Here is a 25,193-nt window from a genome sequence, read left to right on the forward strand (position 1 = left end):
AATTGCGATTTGCATTACATTGTTATACACAGGTAGCAATAACACATAAACATTTTTCGTTGTGTTTATTGTTATAGGTGAAATCGGTTTGTTGTCAGGGAACGCGAAATTAAAAAGAAAAAAAAATCTCATCGTTCAAAGGAATCTCGTTATACTCGTTTTAGTTTTAATATATCGTTGAGGAGTTTATTTATATCTTCATACAGTTGTATGATCGTTTTTCAAATGTTATTGTAATCAGTCCAATTTCGGTTTGTCGCAAATGTTGTATTTTTAGTGTGTTTTTCTTTACAAAAGGCGACCTTTACTTTGAAAGGTCCCATTTTCATTGACATAAGTCAAAACAAAACATATTTTCCGGGCAAGAAGACAATATAGAGAACGATTTACTAGCAACATATTTGCTGACAATGAATATAGATTACGGCATAAAGAAATCAGCTTTTCTCAGTCAAACTACTTTCAGAATAAAAAACTATTCGAAAAAATGCTTTATTTTGCCGATGACTGTACTTGTTTGGTTGTTTGAAGATAGGCCGAACCGTTCTTGAGTATTAGAGCGAACATGATCTAAAGGTTGGCTGTGACCTTCAACCTTGGCAAACTGACGAAAGCGCATTATATGTTAGGCAACCGACTGGTCAAATTGCTTTTAATTGTTTAACTGCATGCATAGTGGTCGAGAAACAGCCAGCCACTGATGTGTCAAGAGTCCTTGGCTTTTAAGACGAACATGATATTTTGTACTGACCGACCTTTACACCGCCTGACCGATCTATCGTGTGTTTTTTAACCATTTTATTTATTATTTCTCAATCTAAAGGAGGGTTGTTCATATTGCCTCCAATATTTGTGATTTGACAATTGTGCCTTAAGACAAGTAAGTACTGCCCTATTGGTCTGACCTTTGCAACAAGCCATCCTCCGTCCACTTGATCGTTATCATTATATCACGCCTGAACAAATAATTACTTAATATTTAATAATCAATTATTAAATCTCGCATCCGGAAGTGAACTTATCAATGAGATAATTTATAAATGAATAACCTTTGTTTTTCGTTTTCTTTTTCTTGTCCACAACTGCATATATATCACCGGCACCTTCATTTTGTTTCGACTTTTTCTTGTGAGGCGTTGCATAGATATCAGCAGTTGTAACCTTTGGAATGTCCACATCATCTCCACTTACATACATCGGGTTTTCCACCTCATCTGGAATGTCTAAATGGAAAAGAGACTGAATTAAAAATTAAGAACTACGTTTGCGGTTAATTTAACTTTTAACTTGAAAAAGTGAACGCATCTAGCTCTATCAGTTGTGTATTTGAAGAAAAAAATGTTTCTAGATAAAAACAATGTTGTTGTTTTTTTATAAAAGGAAAGGTGACAATTATGAAAACAGTACATGCATATATGAATGAGAAGCATCCCAACATCTTCACAGACCCTTTTTGTAATAGATCACAAGCGCTTGCCTTTAATTGTATGTATTATCCTTTTCCATGTGAACACTTCTATGGAATTGTGCAAAACTTGATATGTCAGCTACTCTATTTAGTTCATGTACTGAAAATGCTTTCAAATTGTACAGAGGGACATGACTTCTGAAGTATTTTAGTGTGAGTTATATGACGACATGTCAGCATTTTATAGATGATATTCCAATTTAATATGTGCTTTTAGTATGGAGTTTAATACTATTAAGTGTTAACAAAGGCTCCATGACTGCTTGACTTGTTTCGCTAATATTTTAGGGTAGCAAATAAGCAATATCTTGTCTGACATGTCTCCATTTCTGATATTTAATATAAATGTACCTTCAACAAGCTTTGTTTGAGATGCTGTTTATTAAGACTTGACCAAGTAAGCTCAAATGTTATCACTTTACCTTTATTTCTGTAATATGTTTTGCGAAACAGTGAAAAGTAATACAGGGGAGTTAATGCCACGGTTTTATCCTGATTTCATCCTTTTGTCATTTCAAATTATATAGTTGTCATCTTACAATATTACAGTGTATGCAATCCACTTTAAGGATCAATATTATATCTTTTTAATGCTTAACTAAACAATATTACGAGAATCAAGGCGGATGACATCTTAGCATAGGAAATCTAATTGTCGATATCGAAAGAGTTACAGGTATTTCAATCAATGATCATCAAAATATTCGCATATATGTAGCACAATTCTGGGCATATTGTAGAATTGCACTTTATACGTAAGAAATAAAATATGTTGACTTAACATTTCTGAGTACGTGACTGAGTATCTTAACGGGTTTTTTTGTTTAACGCACAAGATAAAGAGTCTGAAGAATTCAGGAAAATGGCTTAATATATTTTCGAAAAAGAAGAAATTGTTTCAGTCATAAACTATGTTCACATAAATAAATAAAAAGCATCAGTCATAGACATATATCTTACCATATTAATAATAAATTAATACAGCCTGAATAACTTACTGTCATCTTCTGGTTGTGTACGGTGAGATAAATTCTCCAGTTTTCTGAAATGGAATTTTTTACGGCTTGAAAAAAAGATGTTATGGAAAAATTGATCAAACTGAAGAGACGACAGTAAATTCAATACTAATTTGATCTCTCCATGTGTGCATCAATGAAAGCTGACAGCGTGGTTTCCTATAACTACTTTATAATGACATTTAGTGGCATTCGCAGTAATACATAGTACCATACAGTTGTTTTATTAAAGTGCATGCAATCGAATATGGCTTCCTTTTCGTTGTTTTATAAATAAGCGTTTTGACTCAATACCGTTAAACATTTGTTCGTGTAACACTATAAGATCTACATCAGGCGCGTTGTACTGTTCAACATGTATCCATTTTTCTTATATACAATGTTAGAAAGAACATAGTTAAACAACGCATAAATGGCTACACTGATATTATATACACAAATGCCAAAACATATCTGATTAAGGAATCACATTTACCATTTGTGCTTAAATTTATTCTGTTTGAAACAAGATTAGAGCCTTTCCATCAATATCGTCAGATATTCCGAAAGGTAAAATTAACCTTTTACCAATCAAAATCAACTTATGTTCTGCCATGTACAATAGGACAGTTTTGTTTTGGAAGTCCATGTACATCTTTTTGCGTTTTAAGAGCCCATGCTGCCAAGACAAATACTTGGTAGGCTATTTACACTTTACTAATTCCGGAAATGATATCTGCATCTTTATGATAGACATCTTTGGGACTATAAAGGGACCATGTTTTTTTATACAATCAGATAAAACATCAAACGATGATAGTTGTGCGGCAAGTGAAACTGACGTTTAAAGTGATAGGTTTTGTGTCGTTCGGTGTCTTAGTATTGTATCTTTAAACGGGGTTTTCGTAAATTTATAGCTACTTGGACTGTCCCTGTTGTATCCATTGCATTATGCTTTTGTTTCTCGTTTTTGTGTTCTTATCATGATTCGTTTCAAAATTGTCACGATATAATAAGTCATGATTGCATGTATTTAAGTTTTAAGTTAAACAATATAACTCAGGACCAATGGACATTGTGAACACCAATTAACTTACTGTCCGTTCGTCAAATCGCTATCATCTTGTCCTAGAATATAAAAAATGATTTGGCAATGAAAATTACTTTGCATGTAATCTAACCTTTACTACAATGGATCAATATAGTATGTATCATAATAATAACTTGTATCTTTATCTTCAAACATTTTTAAAAGTAACATTTACAAAGAAAACACCTTTAAAACAGTGAAAAGTGTTTCGAAATTGCCACAATATACCTTTCTGCGTCTTTCTTTTCCGTAGGAAGATGATAACAACAACAATAACCAGCACAATTACACCTATGCCTCCTCCTGCTGTTCCTCCTATCATAGCCTCGGGTATTGATGTTTGCTTCTCTACAATATTGATAATATTCAGATGAATGTAAAAATAAGATCCATCCATACTAGATTGATTGAATATGGGAAAATCTTGAAATCTGTTTAAGGTCGTTAACATCTGCTGAAGACTAACAAACTTATTGTACGTGTTTTTTTTTATTGACTATGTCTATTTGATGTAATGCTCGGTTTTGAAATGTAGAGCGTTAAATCCGTGATTAGTTATTGTATAAGACTGTCGAGTTTCATCTCTTCTGATGGAATTGTACGACTTTAAATATTGGTTGGTATAAGATGCAAATCTTGATTTATATGACATTGAGCAACCCTGGTATAAATAGTCATAACTCCTAAATACGGATATTGTTAGATACATGGTTACCCTTGACAAACAAATCAACGTTATATTGGGTTCATTTGATTATTTTATTTGAAAACACAAGCTAGTTGAGGCGACTGATACAGTCGGGTCTCGTAGTTTCCGGGTTGTTTTCCGCTTACGGTCATATTTACTTTGTCAAGCTTCATTTACACATTTAGTATGATACAATTAAAAAATATACATCAGTTAAAATTATCATTAATATTAATGATTTTTTTTTAAAAAGTTGAAATGTACACTTGTTAATTAATACCTAAAACATTTTATATTTTTTGCCTCGTATCAGCGAACGTTATTAGAAGGAGCGAAAGTTCGTGATTGTTATTAATTTATATTTTGAAACGAAAAATTCTTTCGTACAATTCCCTTCAGGAAAGTACTGTTATCATTGCATACCGTCATATACATGCCATTCAGAATAAAAACATATGTAACAAGTACCAATTTTTTTCACGTTGTTTTCGAAGGATTGTTTGCCAGATTAAATATATGTTCATCCCTCTTTTAAATAAACAATACTAAATAGCAGAATATATACATCGAAAATTCGAGTCAATTATGCATAGTAAAATTGGTTAATAAAGTTTGTCCTGGCTCCTGTCTGTGTAGCACTTTTCCAAAGGTGGAGCGCCGGAGCTGACGACCAATATTAAAATGAAACCAACATGGACAAGCCAAGTATTCTAAAATGTCAAAATAAACCCTGATTCGATGCACAAGATAATGGCCCAAACAACAATAAACTAGAGACACAGGCGTATAAACACCACATATTCAAACACTCACACCATAAAATGACCCAACACGCATCAAAATAGCTTTATCGATCAATGATGTATAACCGCCTTAGAACGGTCAGTGAAACATGAGATTACTGGAACATGTGACTACTACTCGGGTTCTAGTTTGTATGGCCATAACATTACACTTGTCCAAACATTTAGCAGTAATTTAAAAAAAAAAAAAACGTTAGTCTTTTCCGAGCCAGCATCAATTTGAAAACCATACAGAATAAAGTAATGAATAACATTTATACTGATAAATCAACTTGAAGTACTTACGGACCGTAAACGATAACGCTAACTCAAAATGCAAGATCTTGTAGCCCTTATCCCAAACTAACAACTTCTTTAGAACGCTTCGCTAGGTTCAAATGTTAAGGGCAAAGTCATAAAATGGACTATGCCCTGTATGAATTAGTCGAACTATTGCGGCGCACATGTAGGTAGGCAGAGGCAGCGGACGTCATCTCATTCATGATGCAGACCAGAATTGAAGTGTTTCTTTCTTATTTCAACAAAGTAGGACGCCGTTTTGACATTTACTGTACATAATATTACTATTATATATACGACAAGTAGTACCCTTCAAACTGTACCAACAATATATAGGATCACAGGTCGTCACAATTTATTATGTATGCCAATAGACATATATGATGTCAACCTTATTTGTAAATATTGTACCGCAACTCCTGATATAGGTGAACAAGAGTATTCGGACAACATTACGGGCGGGTCGGGACAGTAACGTCTGTAAAGTGCCATGATATTCATTGCCCTAATACAACATCATATTTTACTCATGTGTGGTACCCTGTTTATATCTACCAATATGGGCGGTCCCCTATTAAAATCTACCAAATTAGTTAATGTGTAACCAGTACTCTATTTAACATGCTCTAAATATTTCTGAAAATGTGACATTTCACAAAAGAGATGAGGTACGATTGTGGTTGATATAAGGGGTACACCAAAGGCCTTTGTCGCCAGGGCTTGATCTGCTTTGAAGTGGTATGTATCTCTTTTTATTTTACTTTCAACAGTAAGTTATAGAAATTCATGATACCGTAGAATATATTAAGGTCAAGTTGCTATATCATATTTTGTTCATACACGTAATGAGTTATAATCAGATACCTTTGGCAGTTTGGTATTGCAAATAAACTGCGAGTGATCGGGCGTGTCATTCAACATCTTTCAAAAGTTTCTGGGTATTTAAGTATTTTAAATTTTAGTCCTTATTTATACAACTTCAACATACTCAATACCATCATTTTGCTTATGCTATAACTTGTTTTCAGAGGTAGATAATCCTTTAACCTCCAGGACTAGCAGTCTTGACATTATACTGTGTATTGGCGTTTTTTAGCTTACAAAATGTCGATGCTAACGTTTTAGTGCTTGTAAACTAACAAAATGGTTGATGGCTAAGGATGATTGTATGTTCATTTTTTTCTACCCGAGCGTATTTTCTAACTCGAAAAAGAGATAAGGTTTCTCTAGAACACTACAAAATCTACTATCCTAAATGTTCCTGGAAATCGTTCCATGCCAATCTTACTGCGAGCTTTTTGTGGGTGCATAGGGGATCAGACATATTAATCATATTATTTTAAAGAATGCTTTATACACTAAAATATGTATTTATATAATTCGTGCAGAATGCTAAAGCATACCTTTGTTCACCTCATTGATTTTAAATTGCTCTTTGAACTCAACAGGATCAGCAGCTCCAATAAAGTTAAAAGCCAACAGTCTAGCGGAATGTATTCCTGGAACTAGGTTTGTTAAGTGTACTTGAAACCTTCCATTTCCTTTAATATACTTTGCATCTGATTCATTAATTACGGTTTCGTTCTTCCACGAATCATCTGAATTAAGCGACGTCTGCAAAACAAATGTTTGTTCATAACCTCCATTGAACCCTTTGTTCCAATCAAAAGTAGCGATGTTGTCCAACGTGGTCAGATTCAGTTCTGTTGGTTGCGACGGCCTGCCTGAAAGTTTAAGGTTCCCATCATATGTCTAGTCCTATATAATCATTTCCGATATTATATAAATCATTTTCCAGTTCATACCAAGGCGATTTGAAATAAATCCGATAATTATCTAGGCACAGCAAATGTACATGTGTTCAGCAAAATATGTGTTAGATATTGATTATAGAAGACTTACATTTTATTCTCAATTATGCAGAATAATAAAAGAGTCATACGCAGTATTTAGATGTGGTCATTTCACAATTGATAAGGCATTTGTTGAACATTATGTTTTGAGCAATTATTATATAAGAATGGTAAACAGCTGCATGTCACTATTGTGAATTTTAAGAAAGTGTTCGATTTTGAAGAAATTTGTAGTCATATTCTTTTCGATTCGGATCAAATGTTAAAATAGGTGATAAGATGGTTAATGTAAATGTATAAAGAAGTAACCACATACATTAGGTGTCTTTATTTGTTTTGGACGGGTTTCAATTTAAGCTCTAATTTGTTTAGACTGTATAACTATTTATATGCTTATATTGAACAAAGTGCAGCACATGGGGTTCATCTGTCCAATTCTGATAATAAGTATTTTTAACTATATTTACATTGTAATAATAGAAACAATAATGTTCATACTTGTTGCCTTGACATTAATGCTGAAATTTGTCGTGTTAATATCATTGGTTATTTGCATCTTGTATATCCCAAAATCCTTTTCTGACAAGTCTCTGATAGTTATTTCTAGAACGTTTCCAGTGAGTGTGACTCGCTGTCCATAGAACAAAGGATGGACAGACTCATTCCTTATATGCAGAGAACATTTTTCGTTCGTCGAAACTTCTTGTCCATCGTGTCTTAGCACACTGTATGATGTGAGCTCAGGAATGCTAACAAATGGAATAGCAATGGTGATGTTTCCTGACGTTTCCCCGGAAAAATTGGTTCCCTCAAGGAGGAATCGTGGAGATGCTGCAAAAATATAAAACACAATGTGTATACATGTTTACATTGCATGATTTTGCCGAGTATAACATACATAATTTACCGTTATAGACCAGTAAAACGGTATTCACTTAAACGATATTCCCAATGACATATTCAGCCTGTAAGAATTTTAAGATATGTTGTTTCATTTTTGTTCTCCCATTTCTACTATCTCTAACAAAAACGAAATTTGACATTTAGAAACATCTAAACATATTTATGTAACAAGCTGTTTATTAAATGCATATCTGCATACGGCCTTGAAGCTTAATTTCGTTTAATGGTACGAAAGAAGTGCAACCTGTTCTTATATATATAATAATATAATATATGATTGTAAATCTAATGTATTATGTTGATCAAATATAAACAGTATGTACAGATTACTATCAGCGGTGTCAATATAACCAGAGATGAAATTATTAAATATATCTTTTCCGTATTTTTGGTCTGTCCGAGGCGGTTTTCCAGTTCTTGTACAGTTGTTGTTTAAGACAGAACTGAGTCCCATATTACTTTTGAATATCTTTTCTGACAAACAATAAGACAAATTCATGTGGACAACTAATCTACGACGCAAAACAATCAAAGGAACCGCTGTGTTAAGTTGTTGGCCGCTATCATCTTGGCCGACTCACCTCGCTTATAGAGCAGGGTAAATATTTGACCTCTCGGGTAATGTAACATTGTCTGCCAGAGTACCTTTTAGATATCACCCAAATATAGTAGGTTGTACCTAGGCGTAGTAAAACAAACTGTGAGATTCCAAACCACGTGTGTTATCGCTATGACCGGTACGAAAGTAATTCAGCTGTAAGTTTATGCTGACAACGGTATGGAGATTAAGCCAAAACGGGTCGAATAATATGTGTAGCATGTTTAGTAAATTATCGTATGATCTAGTTAAAATAAAATTGAAATTATTGTAAGCCAAAACGAATTTTCCTAAGGAAAGTCATTCTCCCAATTAGGATTTTTACTTACGAGTCCGGCAGCGGAAGTGCCATGACTTCAATTGCAGTGTATAGAAACGTGTTTGCATAATTGGTAACTTAAGCTGGATGGTCGCGCACCATATTTAGTTGTTTAAAATGGCGTCTAACATGGCCGCATACAGTATCAATTACAAAGTTTTTTTGCACATAACAATGTTAATTGACATTTGACCTTTGGTTTGAAATAATCCTGTTCTTAGTTCTGTTATGCAAGAATTTGTAATTGTTTATAAAAAAATGTTATTTTAAATTGATATTTAAAATGGTAGAATATACTTTTAAGGACACATATGATAGTCGTACATATTGTTATCTCAAGTATTGCCAAATAAAACCGAAATAAATTGACGTTTTTCAGCGAGAGGAAATTTCAGAAAATATGTATGTTGTTTGAGTAGTCGTACGCTCTTATAATAAGAAATGCAAACACTGGGCAAACAAGTCTAAAGTTTTGATATATACCAAACAGTCAAATTAAGTGTCAATATTTGAGTAAATAAACGGTTAAATGAAACTCCTATCTTATTAAAAATATGGTGTTGATTTTTAGCGATTTAGATTGATTAGCTTAACAAAGACATGACGCAAACGGTGAAATACAGCTGCTAGTTTTGTTTATTGTTTATGAATGAGAAATACCTAGTCATGTTATAAAACCTGTTCTTACATAAGACTATTTTATTACTCTTAAGACGAAATTCTCATATACCTTGGACCTCAACCTTTCGTGAAACAGTCTGAATGAGTTGTTTGTTGTGGCCAATAATCCCATTATGAACGTAGCAAGTGTAAACTCCTGTATCCTGAAGTCGGAGAGAGGGGATGTTCACAGATATAATATCCCTCAACCCGGGTCTTCCCACGTGACTGTTTGGGACCACGATATCATTCACTCGCTGCAGAAAGCCTGTGTAGTTGTACACAGCTGGTAAACCTGTTGCCTTGCACATAAGATCAAGAGGGGAATTTTCGTTTAAGAAAGCAGTGGACTGGCTTATTACAATGTCAGGTGAATCTGTAAAATAATACAGAGATGAAGTATTGATCTTTAAGTATAGCAAAAAAGAGTTTGAACTTTTGGGTATTTTCAATCAATAACAAAATAGAGTTATATTAAAACTGCATTTGCTTTATAAACTAATTCGATTCTCTGCCATTAAAAAAATCTTTACGACAATGCCGCATTCATAATATCGATTGGTTCTTACATTTTCATTGCACAAAGGCAAATCAAAGGCGCGCGCATAATTGTGCATGTCCCTATTTCGAAGTTTATGGCGGCATATAATGGACAAAAGCATCTTTCAACTGATTTAAATGACTACAGTAAAACACTTTTACGTACGCATTTTTTTCTAGAAATGGAAACGCCGCAATGCTACGAACCAAGTTTTTTTGGATATCATAACGTTACGAAAAATGAAAGTGTAAAGTGTTTTATAACTGCAAAACTAACAAAGACAGTTACTTTATACTAACTCAAAATGCATGCAAAATATTTTTTAAATAGTTAAAAAAACTATAATCTGAGGAGGGATTTTTGCTAGGGCTTACATGATTGTCTGTCTTTTCAGGAAAGTATTAAACATAAATAAATTTCTTACATCTCACAGTGACTTTAACTACTGGTCCACGTCTTGAGAAGCCTGAACCTGTGTTCCTTGCCGTACAAACGTATGATCCGGCCTCTCCTCTCTCAACCTCACCGAGGTTAAGCGTGTCATTTGATCTGACCGTCCTTCCTGACCTGGACCACGTGTACTCACATGACGGGTTACACGTGGTAAAACACTTAATAGCTCCCACCATGTGCCCTTCTGTCATCGTGTAAGACGTCTGGGATGGATTAATAAACACGTTGTCTGGGCCGTCTGGAGCAAAGATATTAGTGATCATTTATCATAAAAACTTGTATACATACGTACAGGGCGGGTTGCACATAGCGGAATATGTTATTGACACAAGAGTTTATTCGTCTTTCCCTTAGTAGCACGTGGGAAAAATTAAATTAAAGTTAAAAGCAAAGATATTGCGTAAACGCTTATGGTGAGTTAAACGTGGCAAAACTTTACAGATCACCGTTATGTCGCTGTTTAAATTCGTAATAATTAATCAATGATTTAGAATTTAAAGCAACACCCTCTATTACATGTTGTAACATATTGTTATTATTATATTATTGTTTTACAACAAAGTAGTATCAGTACTTTTTCCAATTAAGCTGTCGTTCAGATGATAAGTGGCATATCAACTCTTGGTCACAAATATAAATAAAGTGATATTCAGCAACAGGAAAATAAATAATTTTTAAAATTATCACTTTGTTTAAAAGTAGTCAACTACCTAAACCGTGTAAGACCTGTCAATTGTATGGTGACCATTTTTTTTATCAAAGCTTGAGATTATGCATACTTCTAATAATTGGTTGAGAGGACAAGGTAACACTATATACTATTAAGTACTGATTTTGGAAAACATCAATAAAGCAAAGCACTAATAAACATATATCATATAATTAAAACAATTGATTGTTAAATATTTCACGAAAATGTGTCAAGAAATAATCCAAATTGTGTCAGAGCGATTCTCCGAAATACCTTTGTTTAGTTACAGCAAAGAAATTCAATGTCAGTCTTGCAATATATATATATAGAGGGTATATGATTAAATAACAGGATAATTAAATGCTTCGCTTCATTCTAAATTTTTGGTTCTTTAATGAAGCAGGCGGAAACGCCATTTTATCGATATAACACATGAAATTTCTATTTTGACGACTGTTCATGATGATGATGATGATGATGATCAAAAACATCATCATTATAATCATCATCATCATCATCATCATCATCATCATCATCATCATCATCATCATCATCATCATCATCATCATCATCATCATCATCATCATCATCATCATCGGCAACAGCAGCACCAACAACAGCAGCAACAGCAACAGCAGCAGAAACAGCAGCATCAGCAGCAGCAACAACAACATCAGCAGCAACAAAAAAACAGAACTCAGCAACAACAACACCACATCAGTAGCAATATCAAAGTCATGATATATTTTCAATTGTGTTTGAAGCGGCCGGAAACGGTCATCATACTTTTAGTTAACACAATTTATTTCATATATTGTTTAAGATGGTTCCTTTTCTTCCGTTGATTTCGGGGCTGCAGCTAAATTCATTTCTATGTATAACACAAAGAGGGAACGTCGGAAATAAGCCCAATATCGAAGCAGAACTGTTATAGTGTTGCTGATTTTCAACGCCATCCTTTACTATTTGAATTGTCATATATCTTGATAGTCCTGCACGACAGGCCATGCTGACCAACATACATATAAAGTTTCATGAATTATGATGTCATTTTTGATGCTATTTGCGACACAAGAATATTCAGATTCGTGTTTACTAAGTGAAGGGCCATTAAGCTTTTTATACATGTCATGTCTTATCATGCTCACTAAGTTTCATGTGAATAGGTGCTATTAATTTTGAGCTGCCTCCAACATAAGACATTTCAGACTTTTTTACTATTAAAAGGGGTATAACTCAATTCACAATTGCTCATATTGATGAATACTTTATGTCAAGTTTCATGTGTGTATGTGCAATACTTGTGAATGTATCTAAGCGTAATATGCTGTAAAGGGACGAGACGTGACGTTACGTAATGGGACGGGAATATCCTTGCTTAAATGTTTTATAAGCCTTCAAGTACATAATGATCTACATGTGTATGGTATGCTGTCTGAAACATTTAGTAATAAGCAATGTTTTAAGAGTTCCAAAAATGAACAAAAACACTATTATTTACGCACTCAGTTTGCTCAGTATCTTAAACAAAATGTTATGCTTCAACGTGGAAAATTAATGTTGCTTTATAGTAACGACTTTTAAGAGAAAAAAACATCGTTGAATGTAAAATTTCCACTACGAGTGATGATATGTTTCGATGTTACCCGAAGTGTTTTAGGGTGACAATACCTTACTATACCGAAACAGTAAGTAAGTTGAAAGTAGTTTAATATGAAAGGGTAAAAAACCTGCAGTAACTTGTATGATTTATCTCTAGGTCAAACTATGTCAATATCTTTTCCTTCAAACACTGTCACTAACCTTAGTCATGATAGGATTAAAAATAAGAAAGCTTTTGTACGCACGACAAGTAATACACCAGCTAGATTTAACTGTCACAGGGGACGTATTCGTTAATATTGTTTGTTTGTTATTTCTGTATTATTAAAGTGTTCCCACAATCACTGTGACTAAAATATATGTTTTAAAAATAAAAAAAAATGTCAAGGTATTAAAAGGTTTCAAAGCATGGCAATAAAACGTACAAAAGTCATCATGCATACATACACCGTAACCAAGTATATTACGATTGGATTAGAAATTATTACCAACGCCAAAAATGATATCTAAACTTCGCATATTGATGCGACATAAATCATAAATGATACGACTTGCATTGATAATGGAAAAGTTTATCCAATAACGAAAGCCAGACACCCGAACAGATGCAATGAGAAGCGCCAAGAAATACAAATAATTATGGCAACACAGATTCATAACTCCAACGATCATTTTTGAAAATCGACCCAAATACAGTTTGATTCGATTCGTCAAATATTGACATTAACGACATTTGATGTAGCAACTATAGTATGAGTCAATGTTTGCCAGATGATACATATATAGATTTTTATCAACATTAAATGTACAATTTACATGGCAATTAAGACATAAAGTTGTACAATAATAAATATCAATTAAAATCAGGATAAAATAATTTAAATGATACCCTTATTTCCATTGTGCTCCTTTACTACGTAAGGCAACAACGCGACAGGAAAACGGTTTCTAACTCCTAATGCCACATATCACAATGGTGTTCACAATATTCGTAGTAGTATTGAGCAATTCAGTTTGTTCAATATTTAAACGTTTATGTTAGTATCTGATATTGTCAGGCTAGCGAGTCTTCATCTCTATCGACGAACAGAAGTATAATGAGACCTTTCTAAACGTATGTGAATACATTAAAATATTATGTGTGGTTTTAAAAACCTATTTTAATAATGTTTTAAATACTTAAATGATTGATATAACATGTAAAATAAATGGTTGCAATTTATTGATGTCGATATTAAACTCAATTAAATCATTATATTAAAATCATTTTTATCAAGCCGACGAGACATTTTGAATTTCAATGACATATATTTGGATGGGGAACTCCAGATTATGTTTGCAGACTTAGACAAAGAAATAACATTAGAAGAAATAGATAAATCTATTAAACAATTACGAAAAAACACTAGCGGCGGGGTAGATTTTTATTCGAATGAGATGTTTTTATATGACGAAAAGTATTTAATACAGTATGTTCATGCTTTATTTAATTCGTGTTTAAAACGAGGACATTTCCCAGAAATCTGGTCTGAGGGTATTATTGTCCCGATAATCAAAAATGGTGATGAAAATGATCCGAGCAATTATAGAGGAATAACATTACTTAGTACATTAGGAAAATTATTCACACGAATTCTAAATAACAGGTTAAATGAATGGGCAGAAAAATACTCAGTTTATGTAGAAGCTCAAGCAGGTTTCCGTAAAGGCATGAGCACAGTGGACAACATATTCATACTGCACTGTTTAATTAGCAATTGTTTAAGTAACAACGGCAGGCTGTTCTGCACATTTGTTGATTTCCAAAAGGCTTTTGATTTTGTGGTAAGAGATGTGTTATGGTTTAAATTACTTAAATATGGGGTGAGGAGTAACATACTAAATGTAATCAAATCTATATATAAGAATGTTAAGTCAAAAGTCAAAATGTGCGATAACCTAAGTTATTCTTTCACATGTGATTTAGGGGTACGTCAAGGTGAGAGCCTTTCACCCTTTTTATTTAGTATGTATCTTAATGACATAGAAGAGACATTTATTCTACAAGGAGTGCAAGGTATCGAACTAGGAGATTTGAAATTATTGGTGTTATTGTACGCAGACGATATTATATTGTTCGCAAAAAGCGCTCAGGAACTACAGAATTCATTAAATGTTTTAGCTGATTATTGTGATAGATGGAAGCTGTCTGTAAATATTAAAAAAAACTAAAGTTATGGTTTTTCAAAAAGGCGGTAGACTACCACAAAATTTGTCTTTCAAATATAAGAATGAAGAAATAGAAATTGTAAGTAAATTCAAATACCTTGGGATTTTATTCACCACAGGAGGTTCATTCAATGAAACTGATAAAATGCTAGGAGGCCAAGCACTAAAGGCTATTTTTAAAATGAATAAGTACTTATATAAGTTCACCGATATTTCACCAAAACACATGCTTGATCTTTTTGATAAACTTATAACTCCAATTCTCAACTATTCAGGTGAAGTATGGGGATTCAATACTGGATCTCAGGTTGAGCGCACTCATTTAGCATTTTGCAAAAGGTTGCTTGGCGTTAAAATATCAACGCAAAATGACTTTATTTATGGTGAAACAGGAAGATTAAATGTAATTAATGGAAGATATTATACTATTATTAAGTATTGGTTAAAACTGTGTATGTGCGGAGATAACAAATACATTAAACACGCGTAAAATATGTTAAAAAATTCACTTGATGTAAATCCTAACCAAATAAATTGGGCTTCGAAAGTGCAAGTATTACTTTCCCAGTTAGGGTTTTACGAAGCTTGGTTAAATCAAGGAGTAGGGAGTACTAAATTATTTTTACTGCTAGTTAAACAAAGATTGCAAGACAATTTCGTCCAAAATCTAAATGCAACTATACATGAATCATCTAGGTCAATGTTTTACAGAACCATTTTCAGTTTTAAGTTTAGCGAGTACCTCAACCTAGTAAACATACCAAAATACAGAAAAGCTTTATCTAGATTACGTTTGTCGTCACACAGGTTAGCTGTGAAAACTGGAAGGTGGCGTAGACCAGAAAGTTTACCATATCACGAACGCAAATGTATGAAATGCGGGGTATTGGAAGATGAATTTCATTTTGTTCTGCAATGCGATAGTTATAAAGATATCAGAAAAAAATATATAAACAACTACTTTTGGCGTAATCCAAGTTTCTTCAAGTTTATGCAATTGATAAATAGTGAAAGTTCAGTCAAATTAAAATAATCTTGCCACATTTACTTTTAAGGCCTTTGAAATAAGACGCCATTTAGTATATGACTGACGTGGTTTTACCTAATACAAATTGAATCGAATACATGTTGTCTCTCCCGACATGAATTTTTTTCCTTCAAGTATATAAGTTTCATATTGCTATTTTGAATATATTATGTAAACTTACTATGCCAGATGACATCTGTACCAGTATATTATTATTATACGTTGTTGTTAATTCTGCTATGCTATGGATCTTGACAGATTTGTTTGCATAATAAAGTCTTCTTCTTCTTCATATTAAACACAACGTAATTATTGTTACATTCAACTTACATCTGACCAAGACGCTCACTAGTTCACCATGGGCTGGAACACTTGATATCGAGTTTCGTGCCGCACATATATAGGATCCGGCGTCCAATCTCTTTATCTGACCGATGTTAAGTGTGGCTTTATAGCTAAGCGTAACCCATGGTATGGTCCACGGGTCAATTGATCCTGACCACGTGTATGTGCAGGGCGGACTACACGTGGCAGAACACTTTATAACCAGGTTATCTCCCTCTGTCAATGTGTAAAACCCGGTAGCAGGTGAAATTAACACCTTTTCGGGACCGTCTGAAACATTGATATAAACAAACGATATCAATACTTGTTTTTAAAATGCTTGGCTACACCTGATACATAGTGAAGCGCTAAATCCACATATTCTTAAAATTAGGATGTCTTCCTCTGTCAGTGTAGGACGTGGTCTGACAGAGATTGGTTGTCAGGACCATCTGAACTATTGATTAAAGTTAGTGTTTTTAAATAGCAATTATTGGGTATACTCTCATTGCGGGTGACAACGGATAAAGCAAACACATGGAAATAAGTATACGCCAAAGTCATAATTTCATCTGAACTGTACAACATAAATTGGTCGAATGGGAAAGAAGATGTTTGATTTTTTGATAAAACATAAATATTGTAAGAGTATGGACAACCATATTTGAGCATATTTCTATACGATTCGAACTAATACAATATTTTACAATAGTTTTTGCTGCATCACAAACAACGATCTTCTGGCCGGAGTGAACGATATATAGTATCGTGTAGTCAATTGGAACAACTTTTCCATGTTTTAGCAAACACGAGGTTTAGAATGAATCTATCTTCCAAGATGGTCAAAATGGGCCACTAACGTAAAAATATATATAAAAAACCTACTACTCCTGTACAGAGCTGGTATGTGAAACCTTGTTAGCACTGAAAATCGCTTCACGAATTACCACTGACATTCAACTTACATGTTACATTGATGCTCACGACTGGCCCATTCTTTAAAACACTTGATTCTGGGTTCCGTGCCATACAGATATAAGATCCGCCATCCCTTCTCTCAATCTCACTGAGTACCAGTGTATCTGTAGAGCTGACCGTAACCCCTGATCTCGACCACGTGTACGTACAGGCCGGGTTACAAGTGGCAGAACACGTTATAGCCGCCAGGTTGTCTCCCTCTGTCACCATGTAGTCCGTTGTAGAAGGTGACAGAGATACGTTGTCGGGACCGTCTGAAACATCGAATAAATCTTTTTTAATAAATACTTGTACTTGTTTATACTCGAATACCGGATTAAACCGGATAACGATTAAAATCGTTCAATGAACAGGGAATATGGATTGTTTTAAAGTCAACTTTTATCTGTGTTGTTAACCAAAACTGTTTTGAGAGCGAAAGTAGTCATTTGGTTTATTTTACATATTTTTCTTGAGACCGGCACAACGTTACATTACCAAAAGTAAACGTCAAAATATATAAGCAACCTATTTGTTTATTGTTTCTGTTAATTGACCATCATTTTACATGCTATGTTAAGTCATGTACAGCAGTATGTGTTTATTATTTATGTTGGCGAATCCCTTGTTTTACTAAAATGGAACATCAAAGACCTGATCTGGTAAGCGAAATGTTTATCAATATACAATTTAAACTTATTACAAATCGACTAACATTTCACTTATCGATATCACTTTCATAAAATAATAAATGTTTTTTGTTTTTTTTTGCATTTCCTGTAAACCTTAATAGTTACCAAAAGTTTACCACATCATCACGAATTTTGACATGGTTACCTAGCTGGTCTCCTTGCTATTTATTGAATAGTATATTTAATTGTTTGACAAGCTTAGCACCGTATACCGTAATTAAACCAACGTGCTTATTTAAAGTTTGAACAAATGTATATGTTCTTCTCTTTTCCCCATTTCTGATATTAGTAAGTCAGCTTATGGCGATTAACTACGACTTTATAACTACATGAACATCTGTCACTCAATGCAGCATTTTTTTCTATTTTTTGACTGAATGGTATATTTGTATTCTTTAAAGATTTATCTGGTAAATAGAAGCAGGACTGTTTACCGATGTTTCTATGAAAGAATACTTTATTTGTCCACTGTTTGTTCTTATTCCTCCGATTTATTATGTTTCTTTAGATATTTGTCGCCATTTCCCCTTTGTGTAACTGTTGAACTCCCTACAGTTCTGATTGCCATGTACTAGTTCTGGCTTCCATAACTTTAATGTGGATTTTTTTTTTTATGTTTACAACACATTAAAGTTATGGCGTAACCCCCATTGTAAAGTCAACCAGAATCAACAGAGTGTGATGATACAATGCAATCACATGACCATGATGACGTCGATGGATTCTATTTATAGTATCGGATTCACATTGTTCATTTAGTTGAATCCAATTGTAGTAAGGCTGAAAATACTTTTTGATAAGTAAAAACAATTGATTTATTTCAAATTTGTTATTAGTTATTTACTAATTATTCAAAACAGAAAAAATAACAGCAAAATAAAAACTACATTTGTGAGGTCAAATGTAGGTCACATGGGTATTTTCTGAAAATCTTGTTGTCACGTGATTGAATTTGAACACAACTATGACCTAGTTAAGGAATGCTTATAATCGGATTTATTAAAATGATAAATTAACTATCTATAAAGCGTGTTTTGGTTTTGAAGATGTGTTTGTGAACTACATTTTACTTCATTTACCTGAGGATATAGTTATTTAGTCTGTACAATGCATACAAGTGAAATAACAGCGTGACATACAAATGTCACGAATTCTGGTAGGGTTTGGATACGGCGTTCCCTTCAGCTAACACGTCCAAAAAGGTAATATATAACGTGTTCGCTGAAGTTCTTTAGCTAGCCATGTACCTGATGCAGTTTATTTTATCTAATGGGTAATTATTTGATGTAAAAGCGGGCAGATGTGGGATGATTTAATTGTTGTTGACAGCTAAGTCAAGGTGTTAGTTTTGCTTTTAGCCTAGTATTCATTTTATTCAAAATGTTGTTTTTGCTACTAAGATGTACAAATGGAGGGAGTCGTTGTAGATATCAAGTACATGCCCTTTTATATGACATATTAACAATCGCACTTATTTGCTAAAAATATGCCAAGGGTAACAATATTGGTTGTATTTGGTATAATAAAAACAGCAACTGCGGAAAAAATGGCTGGGTCTGGGCTGAGTGTTCCACATTTGATTTTTTTATGAACGCTTTGGTGAAGATTGACTTTTAAGCACATTTCTAATGAATAATTCTGAAAGACAACCACAAAGGAAAATTTGAAACAAAGTAAAATGAGTGAAATGAATGTTCGAACATAAGCATAGTTAATGCTAAATAAAGCTTGAATACAACAGTTAAAGATCTAATTGCATGAAACTTTCATGTCTTATATGAATTTTCCTCGATGTTGCTTGGCTGCCGGTAAAAGTATTTTTTTCAAACCTATTATAGATTTGCTCCCACCAGTTTGGATTAAATATTGTAATCGGACTTAATTTATTGAGTAAAATACTTTTCATCAAATAAAAATTATAGTTAACTAAGATTGACACTATGTTACAAGGTAAAGGATGATTTTTTAGCATTGTTATTTGCTGTAAAATTGTACGGTTGATTGACATTCAGTATATTTTCTTAAAAACTACATAGTAAACTATCATAAATTTTCTATTTCTTTGTTCTATAGACATCATGGAAAATATCTAAATTGATTTCACCAGTGGTTCTTATATCTTACTACTTATTATGATTTTAGTATAATTGCTATAATTTGTCAAACATCAGAAAAAAATTCTTTCCGAAAAGTGCAAACATCAGTCAAAGAAATTGTTTATCATTTTATTCTATAAATTTGTCATTGAAACATTTTCTTCCTGTAAACTTATGCTTATTTTACCAGGAGATATTGTCTTTATGTTTCAACTTCTGATTTGGACATACCGATTAGAATAAAGCCAAACCATAAACTTGTCGTTCTGTGTTGTTATTAAGTTTAGGGGGTAAACATAATAAAACACAAATTTCTTTTGAATTCATGATGAACAAATATTCAAAATTTGGATATCTGTCCAAAAGTGTACCATGATTGTAATCGTTTTGGTGGTTTTAGCCTTTTTTTAAAAGTGTGTATTACATGACAAATAACCTTAATACGCATCTTTGTGGCTAAACTACAGAATCGATCATGATTGTTCATCGGTAGCCTAATGGCTAACCTACTGGATCAATCATAACCGTCCATACGAATCCTGCGTCTTAACCACATGATCAATCATAACTGTTCACACGTTACCTAGTGGCTAAACCACTGGATTGATTCAAACGTTAACTAGTGGATATACCATATGATTCATCATAACTATACATACGTAGCCTAGTGTATTAACCACAGGATTCATCATATTTCTTGCCCATGTAGCATACAGGCAAAAAGAACAGGAACCACCATTCGTGTTCATAGCCTATATTATGGGCACAGACTTTTTATATTCATAAACAAAATATATCTAAAAAGCAGTAACTTCGTCTTGAATATTGATGTAAGTGATTATTGTTTGTACATGGCTTTTTTCTTGTGGCTGAACATGATGCACACCCTAGATAATTATTTCCTTTATTACCGCCTGAAAGAGGTTTATATTATAGAGCTAAGTAGTAAATATTTTTATAGGCACTAAATGGGCCGAACACGCCATATCCCTCTTAATGTATCCCTCTATATTATGTGCCTATCAATTTCTTTTCCCAATTCCAACATTGAAGATACAGCACGTCGTATTGAAAAATCCGTATCACCATGCTATCGTTTACTGATTCCGTATTTGTCTCGGAACTACTTTCGCGTTGCTTAAAATAGCGTGACAAAAAAACTGGTAAAACCTGTCAACTTTTAAATACATACAATTATCTAACTTTACTCACACTCCAGAAGTATGTTAATATTTAGGAACATGGTTTTCATGTTCTTCAAAGAACCATGAGGATAAGCACGAAACAGAGAACACTTTCAATCTATCTAGACAGCTACTTCGGTGAACTAGTTGTTTGCCATTTCGAAGTGCATACATTGTTGCATTATCCATGTTTATTATCATAACATTTGAGCAGCTCGCCAATACAAAGAAGAAGGCGAATTCGCGTCATTGATAGAAATAGCGATCGACTCACGAAGTTCCCTCAATTCTGCATATTATGATCGTGAAATTTCCACCAATATTTACTTTGTTAAAAATGGCCGCGATACGTATACAGGAAATGACGATAAGTGTATACTCTTAAAATAAGTACCGCTTTGTTTTTTTTTTTTTTTTTTGCTGTGACATTTAATAAATGTTTTCGTATTAGCAGTTTGTTAATTTTGGTAAACATAAAATATGTTTTTCTTATATTTTGCTCAATAAAGAAAAGTCTGTATCTTCTGACTTCGTTTCGCTGTAGTAGCCTCCCTTGACTTCTTAACACAAAACTACGTAACACATTCGAATTCATACGCGCTTTATGTGCGGTCTCGACGTATCTGGTTTACAAACCGAACTCGACTTGATACAGGTCACCAGAAAAGCGTCCTATCATAATATCCCCTATGTACCCATGAATAGGATGTGATTTACATGGACAAAAACAATATGTCCGAACCTTTTGGATCATTCATAAAATTTATATGAAAAAAACAACGTATGTACTATTTAAATGATGGTATCGTTCCTATTATTGCTTAGCAATGTCATTTGATATGGGAAAAAATAATGATACCTAACCGCCTGTCTGACAAAGAAACTTTATCCCATTCCTGTGATATCGACCGAAACGGGCCATAACTCACACACAAATGCGGAAGTGAAGGAAACTATAGACGAATAGTATCGGCTTGAAAAATTAAGTATTTCGACAAAAAACCTTCATAAGAATCGATTCACTGATGCATCAGGAGATGGAGAAATGAACGATTAAGATGTAGATAAAATTTTATTCTTGAGATATACATTGAAATTCGTGATTACTTCTTTTGTTTTCAATCGTTTGCAAGTGAAACACACATCGTATTCCTGCCGTTTGTGATGAACTTTTTATAGGTAAAATTCTTAAATTACTGCTATTCTTTCATTATGTTACTGTTTTATTTTGAATGCGTGTGTATGTAAAAATGATCATTATGCGATATTCTTAAGAATGCAGTTAGAAACGTTTAAATTTAAATTACTCGGTAAACTCCGTTATGCTTGTAAGTCATAAAACGCAAATGGTAATATTATTATATATGATTATAATGCAAATACATTGCTCATATTATTCACAGCAAAGTCTTTCAGAAACATTTTATTATATTACTAATATAATAAAATATTTCTTAAAGACTTTGCTGTTAATGAACTGAGCAATGAATTTGCATAATAATCACGTTTGTTAGACAGAATTGTGGATAGCAGCTATGAACGAGTTATGGGCACAGACTGTCTTTCAGAGCCAGTAGCACCATGCTCTATGGAGTTTCAGCATGTCCATAACACGTGTGACTTTGCGCAGAACTCATGTCTGCAACAAGTCGTCAGACAGGACCATTGTATTTCCAAGGTTAATTGTCACATTTAAATATGTGTTTATTCGGTTTAACACATTTAAAAGCAATATGTTTTTATCATGAATGTTCTTTCTACAGAATAAATCCATCTGTTCGGATTCCGGGATAACAGCCTGCCAATACAATACAACTTCCTTGTTGATGACGCTGAGACCATGAAACAGGGCGGAGGCAGCATCCATGCACCAGACGCCGTTAAAGCGCTGGTGGACCACGCAGTGCCAGAGTTAAGACACATGGAGCGATCCAGTACATTTAACTCAAATAATTGTAGTAAATCGGCTTATGCATATGACTTAACGACTTAATAAAGCGTATGCTTTGTGAAAGTTAACTGCAATGACATATTAGTATTAACGCCAGTAGCGCTTCTGAATTACTTGATATTCAACGTTTATTTTTTAGAAACTTTATTTGAATCTGGGTATAAATCTATTGACGAACTACTTTGGTTATACACCCTTTCAAGTAATAGCTTAATTTAATTAGTTATTGTTTAACAGGTCGTTTAAATAAAGTAATATAATCAGTAGGACGAAAAAAAGAATCGCGTTGTCTTCGCCTACTTTTGCTGAAGGACCATTGTGGGCCAGGCGTTCGATTAAGGCACTCTTGTTATGCACTTTGCATTTGTGCCGTTATTTTTACTGTATGGTTAATATTATTAGACAGTTATTAACAACAATGCGATAAGGTTTGCCAAAACGCGTTTCTCAATGGGATGTAAAACAGAGTTCAGAAACATCATATGAATGCATTATTGCAAATCGGAGTTGACTTTAAACTAACATGTTTATTTTAATTGCACGTTCGCTTTAATGTGTACTTTATTTTTATAAACCTTTAGAATAACGATATACAGATTATTGAATGAATTCTACACAAATACAACGTTTAACTTATAAATTATTTTTAGGATATATTTAAAAAGTAGCTGATCTTTATATAGTATTATAAGACTCTAGACATTATTCACTTTAAATTAAATACTTGTTGCCATGGTTACAAAAATATTATGTTTATGCTTAATCATTTTTGATTCAAAGTATCTATTGTCACCCGTCAGGGATATTTAAGTAAGCTATGCCTTATTGAAATGACAGTAAACTGCTAAACTTAGTATGTCTTTTTCTATCAAACATGATCACATATGTTGGCATGGTGATGTTTTAAATGTTGAATTTAGATTTCAAATATCTTTTGCATTGGATCTTTTTTAAATATCTACAAATATTTTATTTTGCATTTATGGTATACCCTTTTTTGATGAAGCTTTTTGAACAATCCGATTTACATGTACGTGTTTTAAATGTGTTAGCCGCTTGAAACAATAAGTAACAATATCATCTGAAACAACAACAAAGAATCTATGAATTATATCTCAAACCGCTTAAATCCTAAATGAATGTAAAAGGGAAAACACATCGCAATGGGCAATTCACCTATTCAACTAAACAGAAGAAATCAAACTAGTGTTTTCCTTTCACACGGACAAAGCTTGAGTTTGAAAAAACAACCGTTTTCATCATACAACTGCATAAACTCATACACGCGTTTACTTCAATTATTGTTCATGGATATATATATAGTACATACAATAAAATTATTATAATATAACATTCTTACATCTGACAACGATGTTCACAACTTGTCCGCTCTTAGAGACATTCAACCCTGGGTTCCTTGCAATACAGACGTACGAACCGGCATCCACTCTATCAACCTCACCGAGGTCCAAGGTTGCTTCAAGACTGAACGTCGATCCTGATTTTAACCACGTGTACGTACAGGCCGGGCTACACATGGCAGAACATGTTATAGCTCGCAGTGTATCTTCTTCTATCATCGTGTAAGACGAGGTTGATGGGTTCAAATACACGTTGTCTGGACCGTCTGGAATATTCATGATTGTGACAATTAAAGAGATTTTGGGATTATGTCAGAACTTTGTCAAAATTAGGAAGAATAAGTTACAACTCCAAAATGCCTCCTTCTGTGACGGTTGACATCTAGGTGTAGGATGAGAGTGACATATAGTCTATACCATCTTGCAAATTGGTAGAAATTAAGTACATAT

General features: G+C 33.4%; 1 protein-coding gene across 1 annotated transcript in view; it reads right to left on the reverse strand.

The window, feature by feature from the left end:
- Positions 1 to 1,049: 1,049 nt before the first annotated feature.
- The window catches only part of LOC128233731 (contactin-2-like), a gene marked incomplete at its 3' end in the record, with an annotated part of 31,518 nt that continues 7,374 nt past the window's right edge, over positions 1,050 to 25,193 (reverse strand). Inside the window, exons 3-13 of the mRNA XM_052947550.1 lie at positions 24,743 to 25,009; positions 17,468 to 17,734; positions 16,509 to 16,793; positions 10,622 to 10,888; positions 9,727 to 10,032; positions 7,675 to 8,007; positions 6,727 to 7,047; positions 3,782 to 3,901; positions 3,561 to 3,591; positions 2,467 to 2,510; positions 1,050 to 1,223 (exon numbers count right to left, since the gene is read on the reverse strand). Of these exons, the coding sequence (XP_052803510.1) occupies positions 1,050 to 1,223; positions 2,467 to 2,510; positions 3,561 to 3,591; positions 3,782 to 3,901; positions 6,727 to 7,047; positions 7,675 to 8,007; positions 9,727 to 10,032; positions 10,622 to 10,888; positions 16,509 to 16,793; positions 17,468 to 17,734; positions 24,743 to 25,009 (2,415 nt within the window). The remainder of the gene's footprint in view (positions 1,224 to 2,466; positions 2,511 to 3,560; positions 3,592 to 3,781; positions 3,902 to 6,726; positions 7,048 to 7,674; positions 8,008 to 9,726; positions 10,033 to 10,621; positions 10,889 to 16,508; positions 16,794 to 17,467; positions 17,735 to 24,742; positions 25,010 to 25,193) is intronic.

Source organism: Mya arenaria, chromosome 5, assembly GCF_026914265.1.
Source record: "Mya arenaria isolate MELC-2E11 chromosome 5, ASM2691426v1".
Lineage (NCBI taxonomy): Eukaryota > Metazoa > Mollusca > Bivalvia > Myida > Myidae > Mya > Mya arenaria.